A 24,974-nucleotide genomic window follows, 5' to 3' on the forward strand; every position below is an offset into this window, starting at 1 on the left:
CTCCTAGTCTTTGTCATTCCCACAGTGGCCATCTTCCAGTCCCCTGCTTCAGGAGTGAGAAGGATGGTTCAGCAGAGAATAGCCCAGCTCACTCCCAAGCTTTCCCAAGCTCCTAAATCACTCCCTGTCCTAGTGTTGACACCCTCAGAGGCAACACTGGGCAGCAGGCCAGCTAGGTTCGCTGACCCATCACTGGGATTCTCTTCTCTTGAGTCTCAATCCCTTAAGCAATGAAGAGGGAAACCTCTTCACTGAAGATGTCAGAGTACCAAAGGGCTTTAAAGATTGTCTAGTTCAGAGGTGTCCAACATGTGGCCTGTACATGCAGCCCACAAACACTCAGGTTCAACCAGAACCAGATTAAAAAGTAATTTGGAAATATTTAACAAAATAAGTTAAAAAAAAATACAGTACAATATAGATAATGTTAATTTGTGGTTTTCCAAGTTGTAGCTGCAAGGATCTGTTTCTATTTATGATACCACTGACCTACTTTACCAATTTTATAGATGAGAAACTGAGACACAGAGAATTTAAAAGCTTGATTGTGGTTGTACAATTAGTTTATGTCAAAGCTGATACTAAGCTCCATGTTCAGTTGTTTTCAGTCATGTCCAACTCTTTGTGACCCCATTTGGGGTTTTCTTGGCAAAGACGTTGGAGTGGCTTGCCACTTCCTTCTCCAGTTCATTTTACAGATGAGGAAACTGAGGTAAACAGGGTTAATGATTTGCCAAGGGTCACACAGCTAAGAAGTGTCTGAGGCCAGATTTGAACTCAGGAAGATGAGTCTTCCTGACTTCAGGCCCAGCGCTCTATCCACTGCACCATCTGGCTGCCCAGAACCCACATAGTGTGACTCAGTGCTGTGTTGTTATTTATATCTGTGATTTCATTGATTTAGGGAACTCCCAGTGAGAAAACATGCAAGTCATCAAGTCTCCTTTAACTTGTAGTCTTAGAGAGTTGCCCAGGTCACTAAGGGGTGAAGTGATTTGTCCAGGGTTACACTGCGAGGATGTGTCAGAGGTAGAGCCTGAACCCAGGACTTCCTGATGACAAGGCTAACTATCTTTCCACTACACCATACTGGCTTTCTCCAGTGTTCTTTCCACTACACATAATTAACACACTCAGAGTATTAGAGCTGGAAGGGCCTGGAATTACAGGAGCAGTAACATCAAACTCAGTAGAAATAGGGGTCACCAATCTGTACGTAAGTGTCCTGGTGGGCCGTATATCGACTTAGCTTTAAAATATAATATCGTCTATATATTATTGTATTTTTATTGATTTTGTTAACTATTTCCCAATGACATTTGACTCTGGTTCAGGCCCCAATTGGAAATGTTAGAGACTCCATGTCCCACAGGGACCTCATGTTTGACACCTCTGGCTTAGAGAACAGATTACTGCGTATGAGACGTGAAGATCTGGGTGGAAATCCTGCCTCTGGCTGTGTGACCATAAACAAATTGCTTAACCTCTCTGAACCTCGGTTTCCTCATCTGTAAAAGTGGAGAATAAGACCTGTAGTTTCTACCTGAGAGATTTGTTTCATAGCCCAAATAAGGTCATATACTTAAAGTGCTTTGCAAACGTTGTTGTTGTTGTGTTTGTCCTTTTTTGAAGAGGACCATGGCGTTAGAGAAATGATGACATGACTTGCAGTTGACTTTGATTTGAGTGAGGGAAGGCTGTGCAAGGTCACCAGCCTTACTTTCTCCTCCAGAGCCATCTGGGTCCAGTGGCCTGATATTCACCAGGATGACTGGAGATGACCCAGGATGCAATGGGAGACCCTGGTCCTTGTAGGCAAACATTAAAGAATCATAGGATTATAGGCAACATGGGATAATGAAAAGAGGGTTGGCCATGGAGTCAGGAAGACTTTGGCCTAAGTCCTTTCTCTGACACATACTAGCTGTATGGCCGTGGGCAAATGGCCCAGGCAGTTCTCAAAGACTATAAGTTACAAAGGAGGTATTGATCTGCGTTGGTGGGAGGGAATTTCCTTATGGGAGATTCTCTACATTGATAAAATCCTGAGTATTGGTCAGAAAAATAAAAGGTTAGAGTTGGAAGGAATCCTCTTACCCAATTATCTCATTTTTACAGGTGAGGAAACTGAGGCCCAGAGAATTAAAGTGATTTACCTATAGTTACACAACATAATGGCAGAGCTGGGACTCACACCTAATTGTTCGGAGTCTTCTGACTGTTCTGATTCATGTGTTGTTGTTGCTGAGTTATTTCAGTCATGTCTGACTCTTCATGACCCCATTTGTGGTTTTCCTGGCAGAGATACTAGAGCGGTTTGCTATTTCCTTCTTCAGCTCATTTTATAAATGAGGAAACTGAGGCAAACAGGGTTAAGAGACTTGCCAAGGGTCACATAGCTAGAGAGTGTCTGAGGTCAAATTTGAGCTCAGGTCTTCCTCACTCCAGGCCTAGCACTCTATCCACTGTGCCACTAGCAAGTCAGGATCAGGCTAAAAGAATGAGCCAGACAAGTGCAAAGAATGAGTGCCAAGCTGAAGGTCACCAACAGTTGGGTCATTCCAAGCCAAGGCAATAAGACCAGGAATAGCCTTGGGTCAGAACCTGAGTTAGCAGAGTATGAACAGGGAAATAGAAAAAATAACAAGGGCTTACGCAGGCTTCCAAATCCAGAAACCAGACAGAAAGGTTAGAACCAAGAGGAAGCATGTGAAAGACAAGACCGGAACCAAAAGAGACAAGGTCAAAATCAAGCATCACTGATCACTAAGGCAGCTGTGCCTCAGGCCTAGAAACATGGATGACCTTCCCCAAAAGGCTAATCCTTGGAGATCTTCAGAACATGGCAGTGGAAACACCTGGCTGGATTGAGGAGTGATGACCACCAAGCTCGCCAAGCAGTAAAAATATAGTGTTGGGATAATTTGTGAGCTGTGCTTTATGAATAATAAAGCATATTTAAAACTTTCAATGAAAAGATAGACATCCATCCCCCTCATTATGCCCTCAGATTCACCAAGCCAAGGAGAGGTCTCATCGTCTACTCCTTGCCCTCCAGTGCCACTTCCAGATGCTCATTCTGCCCCCATCACTTAATCTTCCCTCCTTTGAATTTCATACCAGCCAGTTATCTTTAATGAATTCAAGTCACCTGGCCAAAATGAGTCACATCCTTGGGCACTGAAAGAACTGGAAAGTATGATCGCTTTGCCTATTTGTATATTTGAAAGATGATAGAAAATGGGAGAGGCACCATAATGTTGGCAGAAGAGCATATGTCCCAGTCTAAAAAATAAAAAAGGAGGGAGGATAACAGTCTGCAAACTGTTTGCAAGGAGTTTGACCATGATTCCCAGGAAAATTCTAGAATGAATCATTAAAGAGATAGAAACCATCTAGAATGGGGATGGAGGGAGAGGTTTGCAAAGAGCTAAGCAGCATGGCCCTATCAAGAGCCCATCCTACACACCAGACTAGCTTTATATCCTTTTTTGATAGGCTTACCAAACTGGCCTAACAAAGGAATGCTGTGGGTATTGTTTACCTAGATTTTAGCAAAGTATTTAATAAGTTATCTTATGCTATTTTCGTGGGAAATCTGGAAAAGATGTGGACTAATCCAATCCAATCAAATAAACATTTATTAACCACTTACTATGTGTCAGGCACCGTGCTAAGCACTGGGGATACAACTAATAAAAAGAAAAACAGTCTCTGCCCTCAAGAAGCCTACAATATAGTGAACTGGAGGATAATATAATGAAATGGACATGGAATTTGTGGGAAATGGATGGCCTCAAGGAATAGTCACTAATGGTTTAATATCAACTTGGCAGAAGTTCTACAGTGGAGTGCCCCACGTTATCACAGCTTGGCTCTGTGCTATTTAAAATCTTAATCAAATCTATAGATGACATAAATCATTGATAACTAGTACACTGAATGACAGAGTTAGGATTCAAAAAGATCTTGACAGGCTACAGTACTTGGGCTGAATCTAGTAAGATAAAATTCAGTAGGGATAAATTAAAGTCTCGTTCTTGGGTCCAGGAAGTCAGTTTCATAAGTACAAGATGGGGAAGGCTTGACTGAGACAGCTGTTGGTCTGAAAAACATCTGGGGAGTTTTAGTGGACAGCAAGCTCAGTAGGAGCCAGCAGCATGATATGGCAGCCAAAAACATCCAATTTGATCTTGAGCTGCATTGAGAGGCACAGTGTCAAGGAATGAAGAGGTCATGGTTCCACTTGTACTCTAGCCTTGTAGGGTCAGTTCTGGATACTATAGTCTAAGAAGGGCATTGATGAACTGAAGAGCATCCAGAGGAGGACAGCCAGAATGGTGAAAGGTGCCATGAATGTCATAGGGAGGTTCAAGTGAAGGAACTGGGGATGTTTAGCCTAGAGAAGGGAAGACTCACAGAGGCCCTAAGAGCTGTCTTCAAAGACTTGAATCTGTTGAAAATAGGTTAGACTTGCTCTGTTGATCCCAGGGAGAAGAACCAGGAGCAGCGGATAGAAGGCTCAATGAGGCAAATTAGGCTTCATGTCAGGAAAAGCTTCCTAACAATCAGCCCAAAGTGTATTGGGCTGCCTTGAGAGATGGCGAGTTCCCCTCACCCCACTCTGGAGGTTCTCAAGAAGATGGATGAAAATTAGTCAAGTGGATTGTAGTGGAGATTCCTTAAGTGAGAGGGTTGAACTAGAGCAGAGGTGGAGAACCTGAGGCCTTGAGGCCATGGCCTGGACTAGAGGGTCAATGAAAGTCTTTCCCAATCTAAAGTTCTGAAATTCTGTGATTATGTCACATCTTGTGACTGCAGTGTATAATGCTCAGTATACTTTCCTTTCACTACTTGGATCATGTGTCTCTCTCCACGGTGAACCATCATTTCCCACCTGGCTGCATCCTTCTGTACTTATCAGTACTCTCCTGGAATCTCATAATCCTACAAGTTCATATCAATCCTGAATCTCACACCTGCTCAGTATACACCCCTGTTCCTGTGGTGCCTCCCTCCCTTTGATTGGAGAGGGAAAATGGTGATCAGAGAGAGCTCCTTCCAAATCCTCCATTTAAGGAGGGCTCACGGCACTCTCATCAATTCATTTCCCACAATGTGCACTCCCCTGGACTTCATAATGCCCCCATATAGGATACCCTCCTCCTCTTTTCAACTTTTTATTGTCTCTCCCATTAGATCATGAGCTTTATGAGGATAGAGATTATCTTTTGCCTTTGTTTTCGTTCCCAACACAGTGCCTGGAACATAGTAGGCGTTTAATAAATTTTTATTGACTGACTGCTAAACCCTGCCATCATTCTCCTTGACTTCTGTATTCATGTTGATTATCTCTTTAACACCATGGCCTCTTTGCTTATCTTCCATCTTCACTCTTTCTCAACCACCCACAATAGGGGTCACACTTTGGACCTCACCATCACCCCTAACTGATTCTCTGGATTGTCACCAACACAATAATGACGGTTCAGACACTCAGCCTGTACCATGTGAAAGCATTTGAAGAATTCTCTACTGGTTATCCTGTGAGCTTGGATAGGAATCCACACATAGATCACTGTAGAGTATAACATTACATATATGCTTTAGGCAGTTATAGGCAAAGTATTATCTAGGGTTCAAAGGCTATTCCTGACAGAGGGGACTCAAGCAAGGTTTTGTGGAGGTAATGGCATTTTCATTGGGCTTTAAAGGGGGGGTAGGAAGTCAACAAGGGAAGAGGCAGACAACATTCTAGGCCCAGGACTCAGTGTGAACAAAATAACAAAGGCTGGAGAGTTCAAAGTATGTTTGGAGTACAGAGAGTACTCAGTTTGGAGTAGAGGGAGTATAAGGTGTGTAGAGAAGTAGTATGGGGTAAGTCTAGGAGCAAAGGACAGCATCAAAATCTGAAGGCCTTTAAAGGCCAGGGAAATTAATTCAAAATTTAATTGGGGGAATAGGGAACCCCTGAAAGGTGGGTTGGTTTGTTTGTTTTGAGCTAAGAAGTGATGGAGTTGTGCTCAAAGAAGATTATTCAGAAAGTGATATGAAGAACAGATTGGAGGGGAAGAGAGTGGGGACAGGCAGACTCCTAAGGAAGCAATTGTCTAGGCAAATGGTAATGAGAGTCTGAAGCAGGGGAGTGAGAGCAGGATTAAAGGAGGCAGGGATTATGAGAGAATTTGAAATGATGGAATCAATAGGCCTGGGTGACCAATTGGATAGGAGGGAAGGGCAAGCCAAGATCCAATATTACATGGATCTCTCTGATTGGTTTCCCCAAAGACCAGCCAAAATGAAACTGACCAGGCACAACTGAGTTGACTTCAGTTCCTACGGCATCTGCTGCGGACCATTGGTTTGGAATGCAGTCCAGGTATATTTCAGTCATCTCTCCTCTGTGGAATTCCCCAATGGCCAGTCAAGAATCATGGAGTTACTTTTTTAAAGGGGAAATTTAATGAAATTCTTCTTATCACATTCCAACAAAGTCATAGAATATTTGGTTTTAATATCTGACTTGCCACAGCTTATAAAATAAATGTATCATCCAGGATGGGATCTTTTTCCAACTCAACATGCCCGGATTTTGTTTTTCAGGCTGTGGTGGTAACAGATGGAGAACGCATCCTGGGCCTTGGAGACCTGGGCTGCTATGGCATGGGCATCCCAGTGGGCAAACTCGCATTGTATACTGCATGTGGTGGAGTGAACCCACAGCACTGCCTCCCAGTTCTGCTAGATGTTGGCACTAACAATGAGGTAAGAGGCCCAGTACATGGGAAAGAAGTAGATGGGTATAAAGATTTTACTTCAACCAAGCACAGCCAAGCAAAACAGCATCTAGAAGAGTGGGGGGAGGGAGTGGGAGGGAGGAGAAATAAGTTGTATTTGAGAATAAAGTATCCAGGGAATGTGAAGGAAATATTCTCAGAGTGTATGGAGAAAAAGAACCTCCAAATCTATGGAGAAATCATAGAATAGACAGAAGGATGATGCAAAAGGTGTATAGAAGAATGATAGTTTAATTATATGGAAAAATGAATCTTGGTTTATAGGGAGGGATGATATTTAAATATGATACATGGAGAATAGAGAGGAAGGATAACTGAGGTATGAATGATACTTGGGGTAGTGATGAATGATGTCCAGAGCTTTTAAGGGGGATGATGCTCCTCGTGGGGTTTGGGATGTGTTTTGGAGGGTGGGCAGCTGGATCTCGGAACCTGATTAGGATAAAATGCTCTGAAACTTATAGTCTTAGAGTTGTCTGGGACACTGAGAGCTTAAGGACTTGTCCAGAGCTAGTATATGTCAGAGGTAGGGTTTGAACCCAGGCCTTCCTGACTCTGAGGCTAGCTCCCCATCCACAATGCCTCTCAAGGCCTATAATGTTTAAAGAAATGATGCCAAATATATATGAAAGAAATATGTAGACACGTCTGGATGTAAGAAGGAGTTATTCACAGGGTATATAGGTGAATAATGCCCAGTGCCAATGAACAAAATGGTACTTATGACATATGGGATGGTGCGATGGAAAGAGCACTGTGCTTGGAGTCAGAGGATGTGGGTTCAAATCCTGACTCTGCCACTACCTGTGTGATCTTAGGTAAATTGCTTTACATTTCTGATCCTCAGTTTTCTTATCTATAAAATGAGGGTATTGAACGAAATGACCTATACGGTCTCTTCCAGCTCTGAGCCTGTTATCTATCTTATGATCTATGACTTATATTTTTATCTTTGTATCTTCAGGGCCTACTATATAGTGCCTAGTCACATATTATGGCTATCCAGGAGAATAGTGAAAACAATGATAGGGGTATAGGGGAGAAATAACAGGAATATATTAGGGAAGTAAGTCCATTTTTAAAAAATAATTTTGAATCTTGGAGGCTCAGTTGGATCTTTCTGCAGAGGAGTGGTGTCTAGGTCATTTGTCCTCATTATAGTCTTTTGCACAGTGGGGTCTATGAGTCTGTCTTTTTGTTCCCCTGACCAGGGCTAGCCCTCAGCAATATTCTGGACACTTGTCCTACATAGAGGCCAAGTCCCTCCATGTCCCCTCTCCATCCTTCTTGTCCCCCTTTTCCTCTATAGATACCCAGGTATCTATTTGACCTGTGGCTGCCCTCATCCTCCTATCATTAGGCCTAACCTAGATTCCAAAATTACTTTCCCTTCTGCCCTTTCTACTCCCAATGCCATAATAAAAACCCACCAACTTCCTTATTTTCTCAGGCAAATCAGTCTCAAGGAGGTGGGAAGGGGAAAAATGTGAAGGCCAGGGTTTAAAAAATGAGGAGATTGACTTATATGACCTTTGAGGTACCTTCCAATTTCATTCCCAAAGGAATGAATTTATAATGGAGGAAATCCAAACACCAGGACAAAGATGGTAGGGGAGCTATTGTGGGAGGGTGGGAGGAGAAAGATGATACAGGGGCCTTCCTAGTGCTGCTTAAATCCCAATACTTGCACCCAGGGCTAGTGTGGCCCCCTTAACAAAATGAATTCAGCAATCTGGTTATGGAAGCTAAAGAACTGGCATAAAAAACCACCAAGAAGGAACCAAAAAAAAAATCTCAGCCTGGCATGTACAGGCCTGCTTTCCTGTGGTCAGGGTGAGGAAACTGACACGTTCGCAGGAGGGCTGTTTGGAGTTGGTGGTGTGGCAGCCACAAAGGTTTCCAGGTGGTTTGGGCCTAATTAACTTCAGGCATCTGTCCTGAGGCTGACTGCCCTCAGCTCCAGGCAGGCCACGGCTTTGCATCTGTTAGCAGTTTCCGTCCCCATGACTCTGACTCAGAAGAGATGATATTTGGCCTTCTATTCCTTGCCAATAAAGACATCTGCAGGGATATTTTTTCAATAAAAAATACCACATCTCTGAATGTGGCCAGTTATATTGCAGGACTCAGCAACTGAGGTCCAGTGACTCCCCATATTAAAAAAATATAGAGAAATTCAGGGGCCAGAGGCACAACCAGGACATGGGCACTGTGGGCTAAGAGCGCCATTTACTCTTTAGCCTTAGGATGGAGTGCAGAAGAGAACAAATGGGCTGTCATTGCTAAGAATCTAGAGGAGGTAGTGTGTTTGGCAGAAAATGTCTGAACTAGAAGGTAAGAGGCCTGGGTCCTATCCCAGGCTCTGCCACTACATAGCTGGGGGCTGTTAGATTGGCCACTTTGTCTCTCTAGGTCTTTGATTTCTTGTTGGTCAAATAAACAGGCTCATAGTAGGCACCTAATAAGAGCATGTTGGATAGGTAAATGAAAGTTGTAGTCAGAAGCCTTAGCTTGGAATTCTGGATCTGCTGCCTTGAGCAAGTCATTTGGGTCTCAGTTTCCTCATCTGTAAAATGAGAAAAATGTGTAATGTTCACCAGGTTTTGCTCACTTAACTCAGCATCAGCTTGTGTACGTCTTTCCAGGTTTTTCTGAAGTCCATCTGCTCCTCATTTCTTATGGAACAATGGTATTCCATTACATGCATTTACCACAACTTGTTCAGCCATTTCCCAATTGATGGGCATCCCCCTCAATTTCTAATTCTTTGCCACCACAAAAAGAGCTGCTATAGATATTTTTGTACATGTGGATCCTTTTCCCATTTTTTTGATCTCTTTGGAATACAGACCTAGAAGTGGTATTGCTGGGTTAAAGAGTATGCAGTTTTACAGCACTTTGGGCATAGTTTCAAATTGCTCTCCAGAATAGTTGCATCAGTTCACAATTCCACCTGTAATGCATCAGTGTTCCAATTTCTCCACATCGTCTCCAGCATTTATCATTTTCCTGTTTTGTCATGTTAGCCAATCTGATAGGTGTGAGGTGGTACCTCAGAGTTGTTTTCATTTGCATTTCTCTAATCAATAGTTATTTAGAGCATTTTTTCATATGACTATAGATAGTTTTAATTTCTTCATCTGTAAAGGGTAAGATATTAGGGGACTCCATTTTACCAAGCATAAAACTTAACCCTTATAAATGAGGTGATTTGTTCAGTCTCAGAAATTATAAATAAGCAAATGTCCAGTGCTTTCTCCCCATCCCATTCACTCATACAGGTGGGTCCCACATTAAGAAAAACCAATATACAAAAATCCAGACTCATGAAGCAGTCAAAATAGAATGAGGGAGATTATCCCCTTAACAAAAGGATTCATGGCTGCTGGTGGTACAGTAGAGAGAGAGCTATAGACTTGGAGACAGGGAGACCCGAGTTCAAATTCCACCTTAGTAGCTATGTGACCCTGGGCAAGTCACTTAACCTCTATTTGTTTCAATTTCCTCAACCATAAAATGCAGATAATAATAGCATCTACCTCTGAGAGTTGTTCAGAGGATCAAATGAGGTAATATTTGGAAAAAGCACTTAGCGCAGTACCTGGCACATGTTGTTCAGCCGTTTCAGTTATGTCCAACTCTTTGTGACCCCATTTGGGGTTTTCTTGGCAAAGATACTAGAGTGGTTTGTTTGCCTTTTCCTTCTCCATCCTGCAAGAGCTTTATAAATGCTTATTCCCTTCCCTTCCTTTAAATAGCAAGAACTAGAATCACAGACAGGGCTAGCAGGGACCTTCAGCCCCCTCATTTTACAGATAAGGAAACTGATATCAAAAGTGGCAAAAGGTCACATGTTTAGTAAGTGGCCAAGCCTGTGTGTCCAGATTCCAAGGGCTATACTTTTCCCACAGTTCCATGCTTCCACCTCACACAGTACAGTTCGAAATAATGATTCACTTTGCAGCATCTCTGTTTGGATGTACCTTCGGAGGAATGCCTCCCTCATGTAAAGCAGGGCACAGCTGACTTGCCTTAGGCTTCTGTCTCCATGTCATCTTTCATATCCATCCCCTTTCTTTCTGCTCATACAACCACCACCCTGCTTGCCCTCATTACCTGACCCCTGGACTACTGAAATAACCTCCTAATTGATCCTCAGCCTCCAGTCTCTCCTCTCTCCAATCCATTCTCCACACAACCACCAAATTAACCTTCCTAAGGTGTACATCTGACTGTCACTTCCCGGCTCAAAATCCTTAAGTGGCTTCCTAACAGCCTGTAGTTTAAACTTCCTTAGCTTGGCATTAAATTTGTTAAATGATCTGGCTCTGACTTACCTGTCTATCTTATTTCATATTACTCCCCATTACCTCTCTACATTTTCACTAAACTGGACTACTAGCTGTTACCCCAAATCAGGATATCATCTCCTGCCTCTGTACATTCATGTAAGCCATCCCACCATGCCTGGAATGCACTCCCTCATCATATGCTTTTCAAAATCCCCATCTTCCTTTAAGGTTCAGCTGAGGTCCATATCTTCACTGAAACATTCTAGTTGCTAATGTTCTCTTCCTCCTCAAATTCTAGCATAATTACTTATCCGTATACATACTATATTCTCCACCCTGTCTCCAGGTAGATTGTAAGTTCCCTGAGGTCAGGGACTCTTTCTGTTTTTTCTTCCTTCCTTCCTCTCTCTTTCTTCATACCCCGAAAATATCAATATAATATGTGTGCACAGTCTTGCACAGTCAGTCACTGTCATTCATTAAACATTCATTAATCACCTACTGTGCATTAGGCACTGTGCTTAGAACATGATTGATAAAAGTCTGTTGAATTGAATTAAATTGCCTTCCTAAAATCCATATCACGGAGAGAATTTGCTTTTGGGATTTCCACCCCATGGTCATTCAATCTGAGGGGGAGGGACAGTGCTTATTGTGCATATGTGTTTTGTCCTGCTTTTTCTTTCTTTTAGCATCATAATAACCTGACTGTATGTGTGCCTCCATAAAACATCATAAAGTAACAAGAAAAGAACCCCAGTAAAAACCATAGGGAAAAAAAATCCCGTACAGGTTTCCTGTTTGAGGAAAAACATCTGCCCTTAGGAGAGCCCTGAAACTCTGAGTCCACTTTACCTGCCAAACCAGGGAAGGTTTAAAATAATAAATATACAGGGCAGCGACCCCATGAAGAAGGGATTTCCCACTAGGATGTCCCATGACTAAGTTCCTGAGGCAAGAGGTTGAAAGGAAGGTAGTCCTTCCCTGATTACTCACTTCAGACCTTCAAAATATCCGGCTGCTTGCTCACCTGGCCCTCCCCAGAGAACCACACTAGTCATTGGGTCCTACATGTCCAGTCCTTTGTTTTATTTTCCCTATTTATTACTATTTTTCCTACTTCCTGTTTATATTCTTTCCTCTTTGTCTTCTGAAATCACCCCCTTCCACCCACACCATGGGTTCTCGCTGAAGAGCTGAAAGAATCATGGTTATGGTGCTCTTCATGTATTATGAAAGGTTGGATAACTAGCAGACAGAATTCTCAAGTTAACCTAGACCCTTGAGATGGGATACAACAGTTCAACCCAATGTGGCACTAGCTGATCTGAGAATGAGGACTCATCCTGGAGTGGTAGAGTGGAGAGGACTGACACTTGGAGTCCAAAGACCTAGCTCTGACATTTACCAGCCTTGTAACCTTGAGTATGCCACTTTATCTTCTGTAGATCTTGGTAGCCTTACCTGTAAAATTTCTCCCCTTTATTGACACAGATTCAGTCCCTCAACCCCAGGCCTGAGTAGAGTATTTCATAAATTACTGCAGCCTAATAATTCATTGCTTGGGGTCAGCCTTTTGGTGATGAACTTTTCCAAAGTCAGTCTGGCTGATCCTCGATACAGATGTGTAATGCACTGAGCTCAAGTTCATATAATGATAATCATAGAGAGGGAGTGAGTGTTGTATTGTGGATAAATAACTGGTCTCAGAAATAGGAAGACCCAGGTTCAAACTCCACTCTGACATATGCTGGCTGTGTGACTCTGGGCAAGTCACTTAATTTCTCAGTGCTCCAGTCAACTCCGTAAGTTAAAGAAAAGGTGCCAACTTGCATTAATAAAGAGATTGTCTTCCTCTAGGAATTCCCTATACCAGTGAAATCACAAACAATGGAATCTTAGGCTAATAATGGTAATGATATTCAGGACCCTTAGTGTTAATAGACCATGGATGTGCTAAATATATAAACAGTGTTTTAGCTACATGGATTTATTTTCTGATCCCCAGACTCAACTTTCCATTCCCTACCTTTCTGGACTTCATACAAGCCTTCCTCTACACCTGGAATATACTCTCTTTTCATCTCTTAATTTCAGACTCTTTCTTTCTCCAAGGTTCAGCTCAAGGGCCACCTCTTTTGTAAACTTTTATCTGACTCCATCTCTGCCCCCCCCCAAAAAAACTGTTCATGCTTTTTTTCTCTCCTCAAATTTTCCTAGAACACTTTGTCAGATCTGTTTCTTGCCCCTGCTCCCAATCCCTGCCCCCAGCTCCCCACCTTGAATTATACATTGGGCAATTATATTCAGCTCTGTTGTGTGTGCTATGTAATTGTATGTAGTAAAGATTATGCTGATTCAGATACACTGGATTTTGTACTGAATCTGTCTTAACTGTGTGAGCTCTGTGAAACAGTAACATCTGTCAAAATAGGTAATCCTGGCATCTCAAATTATTTGCAGGTATTTGCACTGAAATTTTGCAATGAATTTGCAGTATTTGCACTGAAATTTTCTTACTAAGGGGAGAAGGTAGATGGCAGGGAGGATGCCCAAGTGAGATTTCAGTAAAAACTGAAGGTCTGCAGAGGCTTAAAAGACTGAGATTTTGAAAAGTTAAAAAGAAAAGCATTCAGATGCAAAACAGATTTTGGAGTCTTGCATACATACCAAAATTGCCTATGAAGTGGCCAGCAAGGCGACGAATCCTGCATCCAATTCATACATAGACTATATCTATGCAATTGTGTCTAGTCACTCATATACATAAGATTCCCAAAGAAGTAGAGGAGGTGAAAAAGTACTGATCATCCTAAGAGATCAGCTGGTTTTCTAAGACGTAGAGGAACTAGAGACCAAATTGCTAATATTCACTAGATTATGGAAAATGCAAGAGAGTTCCAGAAAATGAGGCAAGTCCTCAAAGAGATGGGAGTACCAGATCATCTTATTTGTCTCCTGAAGAACCTGGATACAGCTCAAGAAGCAAGTTAGAACCAAACGTGGAACAACTAATTGGTTTAAGATTAGAAAAGGAGTACGACAAGGCTGTATATTGTCACCTTACTTAACTTATATGCAGAATGCATGGTGCGAAATGCCAGACTGAATGACTCAAAAGCTGGAATTACAGTTGCCAGGAGAAATATCAACAATCTCAGATATTCAGACAGTACCACTCTGATGGCAGAAACTGAAGAGGAATTAAGAAGCCTCTTGATGAGGGTAAAAGAGGAGAATGTAAAAGCTAGCTTGAAGTTTAAAAAAAAAAACTAAGATTTTGGCAACTGGTCCCCATTACTTCCTGGCAAATAGAGAGAAGAGAAGTAAAAGCAATGTCATATTTTATATTCTTGGACTCAAAGATCACTGCAGATGACAACTGCAGCCATGAAATTAAAAGACACTGCTTAGAAGGAAATCTTTGGCAAATCTGGACAGCATACTAAAAAGCAGAGGTACTACCTTGCTGACAAAAGGCTGTGTAGTCAAAGCCATGGTTTTTCCAGTAGCAATTTATGGCTATGAGAGTTGGACTGCTAAGAAAGCTTTCTATAGAATCAATATTTTCAAGTTTTTGAGATTTTCGAGAGTCCCTGGGATAGCAAGGAGGTCACATCAGTTAATACTTAAAGAAATTAATTCAAGCTATTCACTGGAAGATCAAATACAGAAGCTGAAGCTTAACTACTTTGACCACATAATGTTGGGAAAGACTGAAGGCAAACGTAAAAGGGAATGGCAGAAAATGAGATGGATAGATAGTATCATGGAAACGATGAACATGAACTTGGACAGACTTTAGAGATAGTGGAGGGTAGAAGGACCTGACATGTTATGTATGGTCCATGGGGTCATGAAGAGTCAAACATAACTGGATGACTGAACAGCAATAACAACAAAACCAAGGGCTATCAACTTAGCTGAAACAGGTCCTATAGAACTACAGCTAGGGATGGATGTACTGGAGTTATCTTGACCAATTCTGGAGAGTTCATTGTTCAGTTATGAGTGTTTGTGCCTTGGAAACTGGTATATGCTGCAAATTAAGGCTTGACTTGAGAGTTTGGTTGATTTCTAGACTTTGGAATGATGGAGGGAAGTGTTAATAATGAACATTAAACTTAAAAGTGTGCTGTCCAACATAACCTTGACAGTAGCTGAAAAGATCCCTATAACACTCCAGCTGAAGACAGTTTAAGTACCCTTCAGCCTAGTCAGTTGCTAAAGGAGAATTAAAAACTATATCTGTCCATTAAAGAGTGAACCGAGGGCATTGACGTGTTCAGCAGAGGTGTCTGAGAACCCAGTAGCAGAGCAGACTGCCCAATATAATCTGGTAGCTGCTCCCTAGTGACCTCCCTAGCACTATTCAGCAATGAAGCAGCCTGCCCAGGCTAGTTCAGCAACAGTGAAGCCTGGTAAGGAGCCAGAACAACCACTGAGTGACCTGCCCAACCCAGCAGCAGATAGGTCCATCCAAATGAGTCATCATACCCTAGGAGGATCAAACCCAGATGAACACCAGCCCAGCAGAGAAAACATGGCCTGCCCAGCTAAAGAGGAGAGGGACCCATAATGAACTATGTGAGGACTCTCTAGTGAAAGAGGAAATGTAAAACTCTGTAGTTCCTGAGTCCTTAGACATGTATGCCCTAATACCATTGTACTTTGGGTTCCTGCCCTCTCTTTCCTCTTCTTAGACTCTAGGTATGTTTGTGAGAAAGCGTGCCTTTGGTATTGGGAAAAATTATTTGTAATTGCTGGTCTTGCTATGCTGTTTGAGTAAATGCTTTTGCTAAAGATCTACTTCAAAATACACTGGCTGATTGTTAAGGGGAAGGAAATTGTTGGGAGCTTGTAGGCTAGTGTTTTGGAGGATAGGTACCCACAGAGTTACCCCTAGAACCTTGAGAATAGTAACAGCCATCCCTTTGGGAACCCAGCCGGCCAGTGACAGTGTGAGTTGGGTGAATAACTTTGTTACATAAAGTATTCAGTAATACATCAGGCATGAATACTTAAACTCTCAACTATGTAAAAGTCTTCTCAAAAGTAACTGGTCTAACTTAAAGGAAACACATTTGAAAAAATGATTGCTATGCATTTTTACCCTGAAATAAAAAGGAAAAAATTAGCAAATTTTCTCTAGTGAATCCTAAAAATAGAAAATCCAATAATTAAAATCATGGTTGGAGAATCTCTCTAGTAGGTCCTTGCAAATGCAAAGGGCCCAACATTTATCCCAAAGTTCTACATGTAATGACACTCTGTGGGTACTCTCCCAAATGACATATATGCTAACAAGTCAGGTTCCCAGAGCTCTGCTGGCTATAAGAGATGACAATTAGGCTCTAAATGTCATATTGAAGGAGGGAAAAGAACTTGCCCCCAAAATCCCATCCCTGTGTCCACCACATGAGCTATAGTGTGCTCACGCACAGTGATCCCTGGAGCCTCTCTCCAAATAAGATGTTGGTGTGCCTGTTGCTATGTTCAATAAACATTTTTCTAGACCAGAAGGTCCATTTGTTTTTCAGCTTGAATCCACCATATTCTAATCTGGCAAGTGAAGTTGGAGGAATCATTTGAGTTTGCAGACTTCCTTTGCCATGAAAAATCTTAAGAAAATAGCCCTGAAAGAAACCCAAGAAACCTGGGGCAGTGGGGGAGGAAGGACTGAGGGAGGATGCTTGATGTTTTCTAAACCCTGTTACAGAAGGTTGCAGTTGACCTCCTTTTCAATAACAGGCACAGCTTACAATTACAGAATCATAGAATTTTCTCCAGCACTTAGCTCAGTGTCTTGCACATAATGGGTGCTTAATAAATTTTTGTTGATTGGATGGATTTGGCTTTGGAGTAAAGATCATAAAGTACAGAGATAAGATCACTAGACTGGGAGTCAAGACCTGAGCTTGAGTTCTAGCTGTGGCACTAACTAGGTGTGGGACTATTAATCTTATAGAATCAACCAATCAACAGGAACTTTTTAAACCTAGATCTACTGTATGCCAAGCACTGTGTGGGCACTAGCTGTTTCTATAGTCTTACCTCATTAAATGCAAACTATGTCATAGTGATTGTGCTAGGCACTGCAAATACAAATACAAAAATTGAAATGATCCTTTAGGAGTTTGTTTTCTATCAGGGAAGATAAAATATAGATATATACATAGAGAGAGAGTAAATATTAGGTAGTTAAATACTAGGTAGTATTCTTTAACCTCCAAGTGAAGAGGGAGTACATTCCAGGCATAAGAAGCAGCCAGTGCAAAGAAGGCACATAAATGGGTGATGGAGTATCATGCATGAGGCACAGAGAGAAGGTCAAGTCTGGACTAAAGAGTACAAGAAGAGAAATAATTTATTATGAGCCTGGAGAGGTAGGTTGAGACCAAGTCATAAAGGGCTTTAAAAGCCAAACAGAATTTATGTTTTATCCTAGAGGCAATAGGGAGCCACTGCAATTTATTGAAAAAGGAAATAACATAGTTCCACGTTTAAAGTAAATCATCCCTTCATTCTACAGACAAAGAAATTGCCAGGTGTGTGAAAAGACTGCCTGTGTTCGCACAGCTACTCTGATAGATCTCAGCCTCCTGCCTCCAAGACTATTGTTCTTTCCGCATTGCCAAGCTGCCTATCAAAATTAATGCCATGTAGCTCTAAGGGAGAAAGGGACCTTTATCACAGTGGCAAGAATTCAGGGCAAGGCTTGCCAACCCCACCTCTTCCCTGCTTTGGGCATGATGAGAGTAAACAGAATTCAGTCTCTCTAATCTACCTATGATTGAAGGCTGAGGGGACTTTCCCTAGATGAGAGGCAGGAAAAGTCCTAAACAGGTTCTTGATGGCTGTCAAAAAATGAAAAGGTGTTTAAGTAATCTTGGGCTGAAAATGTGTTGGTTAATCTCATAGGCATGTTGACCCAGGCCAGTTTCACAAAAGAGAAGTAATACTTTCCAGCCATTTTGCCCCACAATCCCATGAATAAGAAGCCTTGGCAGTAGCTAATATCTCCAGCAGATGGCCTTACCAATTCATTGGAGAAGCAATAAACAGGAGTTTCAGAGACAGAAAAATAGAAGGAAGAGCTTCACTGGATGATAATTGCAGAGGTAGAGTGTAACATCCTTTATAAGATGTTTTTTTTTTAATTTATAACTAAGTCTTCTGTTAACCTACTATGCCTTGTTGCTTCTTGGCTCTGACTCTTACAGACCAAAGGGCTACAGCTGTGACATGTGAACCTTACCATAGCCCCAGACCTTTAACCTGACCCTGATGGCCCACTTTCATTATACATTTGTAATTGACAGTTTCTCGTTACAGTAGGTCAGTGAAATCACAGAAAAGAGGAAAAAACGAAACCATTAACCATGCCCAAAATTCAAGTTAGTTTCCCTCCTAGAAGGGAAAGTAAAGTCCTTGAGTAATACCTTTCTACTATCCAGATAATGAAGGACAGTGAAGTGTTGCTTAAAACAATGGTAGAAGGGCTTTGATATAAACCAAAAAGAAAAATAATCCAAAGAGAGAGAAATGAATCCTGACATATTGGGAGGTTGAAGGATGGGAAAATTTTACACAGAAGAGAAGGGAAAGAAGACCAGTGAACACTAGGAGCTAATGAACAAATATGGTATAAACAAATATGGTAGTCTTTTCAAAGAGAAGGGAACTACACACTAAGGAAGCAGCTGCTCGTCCTCCAAGGAACATTGATGTGACTCCACAGGTGTTTTGAAGGGAGAGTTTATCCATTAAAGTCCAGAGACAGGAGAGGGAAGAAATGTTGGCTGGCATCTTCCTGTTAAGGTATTTTAAAGCAATTGTTTGTCAACCGAATAACAGTAGAAAGGTATTCAGTCTTTCCCAGGCATGTGTCAGAGACAGAGAACTTCCCAAAACTTGTCAAAATGTATGACTACTACCCACTTCCTATGATTCACATGGGCATAAATGATATTGCCAGAGGAAGCTTGTTAAAGATTATGAACTCTTGGCCAAGAAACTAAAGACCTTAGAGGGAATAACTGGTGTTTTTAATCAGTATTACTGACGTAGGACAAGGGCTTCTGAAGACATGGGCAGATGGGACAAGTGAACATCTGGTTAAGTAGATGATATTTGACAATAGGATTTGGACTTTCTGAACCATGGCTTAAAATTAAGGGATGATAGTCTCTTGTCCAGGTTTGCAATATACCTAAAAAGATCTGGTGAAAATGTTTCTGCCTAAAGTATTGAGAGTCAGGAAGTGGCCCCTCCATCTTGTAATTTGTGGTAAAGAACACAAAAGCCAGGAACATGCACTCTAGATTTGGGAAGAGCAGGTTTCAAAACATTGCCAGAAAGAACCAGAGATCCCATGGGTCAAAATTCCATAAGGAAAAGTGACACTGAAGGGATGGGAAGATCTCAAGAATGGAATCCTGAAAACACTAAGAAAAGCACAAAAAGAAACAATGTGGATGAAAAAGATTAATTATCTAAAGAAACAAATATAGATATAAAAGGAATTCACCAGTTAACGCATTTTGAAAATACATCTACAGAAGAAGGAAGCCAGGGAAGTTAGCAGCTGACAGATGTAAAAGTGTGGCAATCCCATAAAAGAATAGCAGACAAACTCAAAATGAAATTAGGTTGGTGAAAAAAGCTAATGAGGATTTTAAAAAGTATTTTCTTTTTCCCTGTATTTAAAGAGGCTCACAGAAGAGATGGGATGGCAATGATAACTGACAACAGAGAGAAAACAGATCTTGCTCAACTTAATTTTGCTTCCCAAGGTAATTAATGATAGTAAGAGGCAACTAGCAGCTCTTACTGAATTAAATTACTGTGGCTTAGATAGACTACATCCTCAAGTACTGACAGCATATGTTTGTGTGATTGCTAGTGTGTTGTCAACGATCGTTGAAAGGTCATGGTGTATAGGAGAAGTACTGCAAAATTGGAGAAGGGCAAATGTTCTGATTTTTTAAGGAAGAGAATAGCACCTACAAATGATAAACCATTGAGGTTTATTACTGGGGGAAACTGAGAATTCACTATGAAAAGAGTAGTTAGTGACCACCCAACAAGCCAGTATGACATCAGTCATAACAAAGCACCCAAGACTAACTTTATTTCACTTTCAGATGAAGTTAATAAACTGAAAGAGTAGAGAAATTAACAGTTTATCTAGATTTTAGCAAAGTATTTGATAAATTATTTCATTCTATTCATGTGGAAAATGTGGAGAGATGTGGACTAGATGATAGTAAAGTCATATAGATTTGGAACTGGTTGAATGGCCGGACCCAAAGAGTTGTCATTAATGGTTCAGTGTCAAGTTGGAAAGGTCTGCAGTGTTGTCTTCTAGGGATCTGTGGTATTTGACTTTTTTTAAACCAATTACTTGGATAAATGTATAGATGACATGCATTTGCATGGAACATTAAGCTTATAGGGGATAGTGTAATGGCAAGCTAAGTGGAACTTTTTGTTGTCTTTTGTTTTGGAGTGCTCCTCAGCACTAAGGCAATCAAGTACCTCTGATGAGCCTTGCCTTTGTTTGAATCAAGAGTCATTGATTGGTGTAACCAGAATGGCCTTTGTTTTCTTTGAGTGACTCAATTTATCTCAGTGAGCTTTACTAGGTGCTAAGCCCTGGGCCCAAACCCCATTAGGTGTTAACATCCATGTGGATGTGAACCTCCCAGGGTCCTAAGGGGAGGGACCAACTCAAGAACCAATCACCAGAGCCTGAGCTCTGGTGATTCAGGTGATGTTTGATGTCTGAAGCCCTATAAGAAGGGAGGACAAAGCCATTTGTGTGGGGCTCTGGAGATGGTGTTGATGAGGAGACTCCGGGCAGCTGTAGCTAAGGAGCCCTCCAGCTTGTAAACCCAGGTGTTGAGATTTTGTTGAACTCTGGTAACTATGTGTTGGTATTTAATCAGACAAAGTCTGTTAAAGTTTGTAATTTGTTTGCATTTTGTTTTGAAGTTCAGGATGCTGGTTTTTTCCCCTGAACTAACTGAATGATATTTGAATGCTGAATTAAAAGTAAGCTTGTCAACCCCTTCACCTTGCTTTCCTTAATTAAGCAGATCAGAAGAACCTGTGCTGTTGACAGCTTTCTGGGTGCTGGCTGTGGGTGAATCTTATACCCCCACAGAAGCTGCTAGCCAGATTGTTCAAAACCAATTGTTTAAACCAATTACTTGGATAAATGTATAGATGACATGCATTTGCATGGAACACTAAGCTTATAGGGGATAGTGTAATGGCAAGCTAAGTGGAACTTTTTGTTGTCTTTTGTTTTGGAGTGCTCCTCAGCACTAAGGCAATCAAGTGCCTTTGATGAGCCTTGTCTTTGTTTGAATCAAGAGTCATTGATTGGAAAAAATATAGATAATGTGGTTCTAGTCGTGATTAAAGATCTTTCCCACATCCTTTTGCTAAGTAGATGCTAAGCCTCAAGTCAACACCCTTTTGCTAAGCAGGTACTAAGCACCAGGGCCCTAAACAGGGTATATATGCTACAAGGTTAGCATTTTGCTTTTGGGGCTCCCTCATTGGAAGAGTGTTCATGTGGTTTGGCCGGACGAGGCTCTGGGTAGCAGTTAAGGAGCCCCCTGGCTTTGAAAACCCAGATGTTGGTGCTTCTCTCTCTCTCTCTCTCTGGTAACTATGTATGTATTGTCTTGATCAGACAGCTAGAAGCCTGTCTGTTGATTTTTGTTATTTTGCTCTGTTTATATAATTTCTGCTTCTAATTTCTGTCTATATTTTCTCTGAAGTTCAGGGTGCTGACTTTTTCCCCTGAGCTAAGTGAATGATATATGTATGTTTAATTAATATGAGATTGTAAACCCCTTAAAGTTACTTTCCTTAGAAAAGCTGATCAAAAACCTGTGTTAGCAGCCCTCCTGTGTGTTGGTGTTATTGGTCTTACACCCGCACAACAGCTACTAGCAACATTGTTGTTACAGATAGCTAAGATATTGTGTGACAGTAAGGATTCAAAAAATATTGATAGGCCAAAAATTTAGTCCATAATGAATGAAAGGGGAATATATAAAATCTTACATGTAAGTTAAAAAAAACAGTTTCACAAATACAAGTTGAAGGAAACAAGTTTATTACAGCACTTTATCTGAAAAGGATCTAGGGGAATGGTATCACGGCCAAGCAAGCTAATGTGATTTTAGGGGGCATTAAGAGAGGTATGGTTCCCAGGAATAAGGAGGTGATGATACCACTGTATCATCATGTTATCAAACCATATCTTGAGTGTTGCATTCAGTTCTGTGAACCACATGTTGGAAAGGGTATTGGTAAGCTGAAGGTCATCCAGTGGAGTAGAAGCTGGATGATAAAAGACCTTGAGCAAAGGTGGGGAACCTGCAGCCTCAAGGCCACATGTGGCCTTCTAGGTCCTCAAGTATAGCCCTTTGACTGGATCCAAACTTCACAGAACAAACCCCCTTAATAAAATAATCTGTTCTGTAAAACTTGGATACAGTCGAAAGTCTGTACCCAAGGACCTAGAAGGCCTCATATGGCCTTGAGGCCACAGGTTCCCCATCCCTGATTCTTGAGTTTATGCTATATAAGGATTGGTTGAAGGAAGTGAGAATTTTTAGCCTAAAGAACTAAAGATGTGGAATGAAGAACATGATAACTGTCTTCAGTGGCTTGGAGGTTATAAAACTGAAAAGAAATTAGATTTGTTCTATTTCACCCCAGAAGATGGAACTAGGAAGAACAGGTAGAATTTACAAAAAGAAAAATTAAGCTGGACATAAGGAAAGATTTCCTAACAATTTATATTTCTTTATGCATTTGTCATGGGCTAATTTTTATTATGTAGGCAATGTGATATATTGAAAGGAGAGCAGGCCTCAAAACCAGGAAGATGTGGGTTCAAATTCTGATTCTGGCACATACTGACTGTATAACCCTGGGAAAGTCATTTAACTTCTGAATGCTTTAGGCAACTTAATACTATAATCTACAGAGAAGATACTGACCTGTCTAATACTGTCTAAGTGACAGCTCTTAAAATACCTGAACAAAGATATTGTGTCTCCACTAGGACCTAGCACAGTACACTGTATATAGAGCTTTGTAAATATTTGTTGAATGAATAAGTGAATTTCTGTCAACTCTCTCCAGAAACTTTTTTCCCAGAAGAATTTTAATTTGTTTTTATTGATAGGGTTTTTTAATGTCACCTTCACCTCCATATATATTTCTCTATCCCACCTAAAGAGCTCTCTCTTAACAGGATAAAAAGAAACATATTTAAGCAAAACTATCTAACATACCAACCAAATTCAACAGCACATGGGAAATATTCCACATCTCTAGTCCCTCAGAAGGTACATTCTCCTGTCTCTTCTTCAGGGTCAAGCTTGAACATTATAATTATACAGTACTAAGTGGGGGCAGGGAGGATTTGTTGTTATTTGTGTTCTTGCCCTTTACATTATTATGGCTTTCGCACACGCTGTTTCCTTGGTTCTGTTTAATCCACTTTACATCATATTCTTGGTATGCATTGTATCTACTTGCTACCACAAAAAAATGTTGCAATAAATATTTCAGCAGATAAGGGACAGTGCAAGATGTCACTTTAAAAATGACCACTGAATGCTGAATTAGAAGACCTGGGTTTTAGCCTTGATTTTAGTGACATTAGCTCTGAGATCTTGACAAGTCGTTGAACTTCCCTGGACCCCACATTCCTCATATATCAAATGAGGGGATTGTACTAAAATGTCTCCAAGTTTATTCTCAGCTCTAACATTCTGTGATTTGAAGTGGGATATCCTACCTTACTTATCCCAGTCTTCTCAGGGAGAGCTCCTGGAAAGCATCAGTGACATGCTTTGAAAAGAGGTCTTGGATATATGGGCAATAGGATGTAGAAATCTATCTTGCCCTACAAGAAAGTAAGGGGGAAGAGGATAAGGGGTGGTGGTGATAGAAGGGAGAGCAGACTGGGAGAATGGGTAATCAGAACGCATGCCATCTTGGGGTGGGAGGGAGAGATCTTGTGGAAATGAATGTTGAAAACTAAAAATTAATTAAGGTATCACAAATAAAAAGAAACTAGTAAAACATGGTAAGAGATACAGATGTCTCCTGTACCATCTCAGAGGGTACCCACCCTTTTCTGAGGAAGAAATAACCAAGACAGCAGCCTGTCTTCAGAATCAGGCTTACCTAAGGTTTTCCAGTGAAACCCCTCCTGCCAGAGCTGTTAAGAAACCTCTCTTGCTGATGCTGCTGCTTCTAATCCTAGCCTTTAGGGACTTCATCTTTATCAATCCTATTTCTTTCTCTTGGCTCACCCAAGATCTAGATTGTTTTTCAAAGGGACACTAACTAGTAGCTAAGAGGAAGAAGATAAAATAAAATCATTTAGAAAATTATGGAATTCAAGTCACGGAGAGCCTGGAAATCTTATCCTGAGATGTCCCTTTTCCAGCCATCGATGGCCAGCACGGTTTCTAGGGCTATCTCACCTTTACTGTCAACTAATTTTCATCTAAGCCCAGCTTTATGACACGGCCTTCCTATGGGTTTGTCCTTGACCACCTTCTCTTCTCCTCTGATGCTTTCTGTATAATAGCATCATAAATCTGGAACTGAAAAGACACTTTAAAGGTCATCTACCCTAATCCCTTCATTTTATAGATGAAGAAATGAAAACTCATTTTCATATAGGTTAGGTGATTCACTCATCTGTAATAACAATTTAGATTTGAAGATCTTTCCCACCCATTAATAGGCCATGTGACCTGCTTACTCCACAGGAAGCCTAAGTCACATGTGGTGGGAAGAACTTGCTGAGAAGAAAAGGAAAGTGTGTCACAGGAAATTC

At 41.1% G+C, this 24,974-nt stretch overlaps 1 protein-coding gene across 2 annotated transcripts in view; it reads left to right on the forward strand.

The window, feature by feature from the left end:
* The window catches only part of ME3 (malic enzyme 3), a 316,892-nt gene that overhangs the window by 212,072 nt on the left and 79,846 nt on the right, over positions 1-24,974 (forward strand). For both annotated transcript variants that reach the window (XM_036747311.1, XM_036747312.1), the window contains one exon: positions 6,604-6,765. In XM_036747311.1, coding sequence (XP_036603206.1) covers positions 6,604-6,765 — 162 coding nt within the window. The remainder of the gene's footprint in view (positions 1-6,603; positions 6,766-24,974) is intronic.

This window comes from Trichosurus vulpecula, chromosome 2, assembly GCF_011100635.1.
Source record: "Trichosurus vulpecula isolate mTriVul1 chromosome 2, mTriVul1.pri, whole genome shotgun sequence".
Lineage (NCBI taxonomy): Eukaryota > Metazoa > Chordata > Mammalia > Diprotodontia > Phalangeridae > Trichosurus > Trichosurus vulpecula.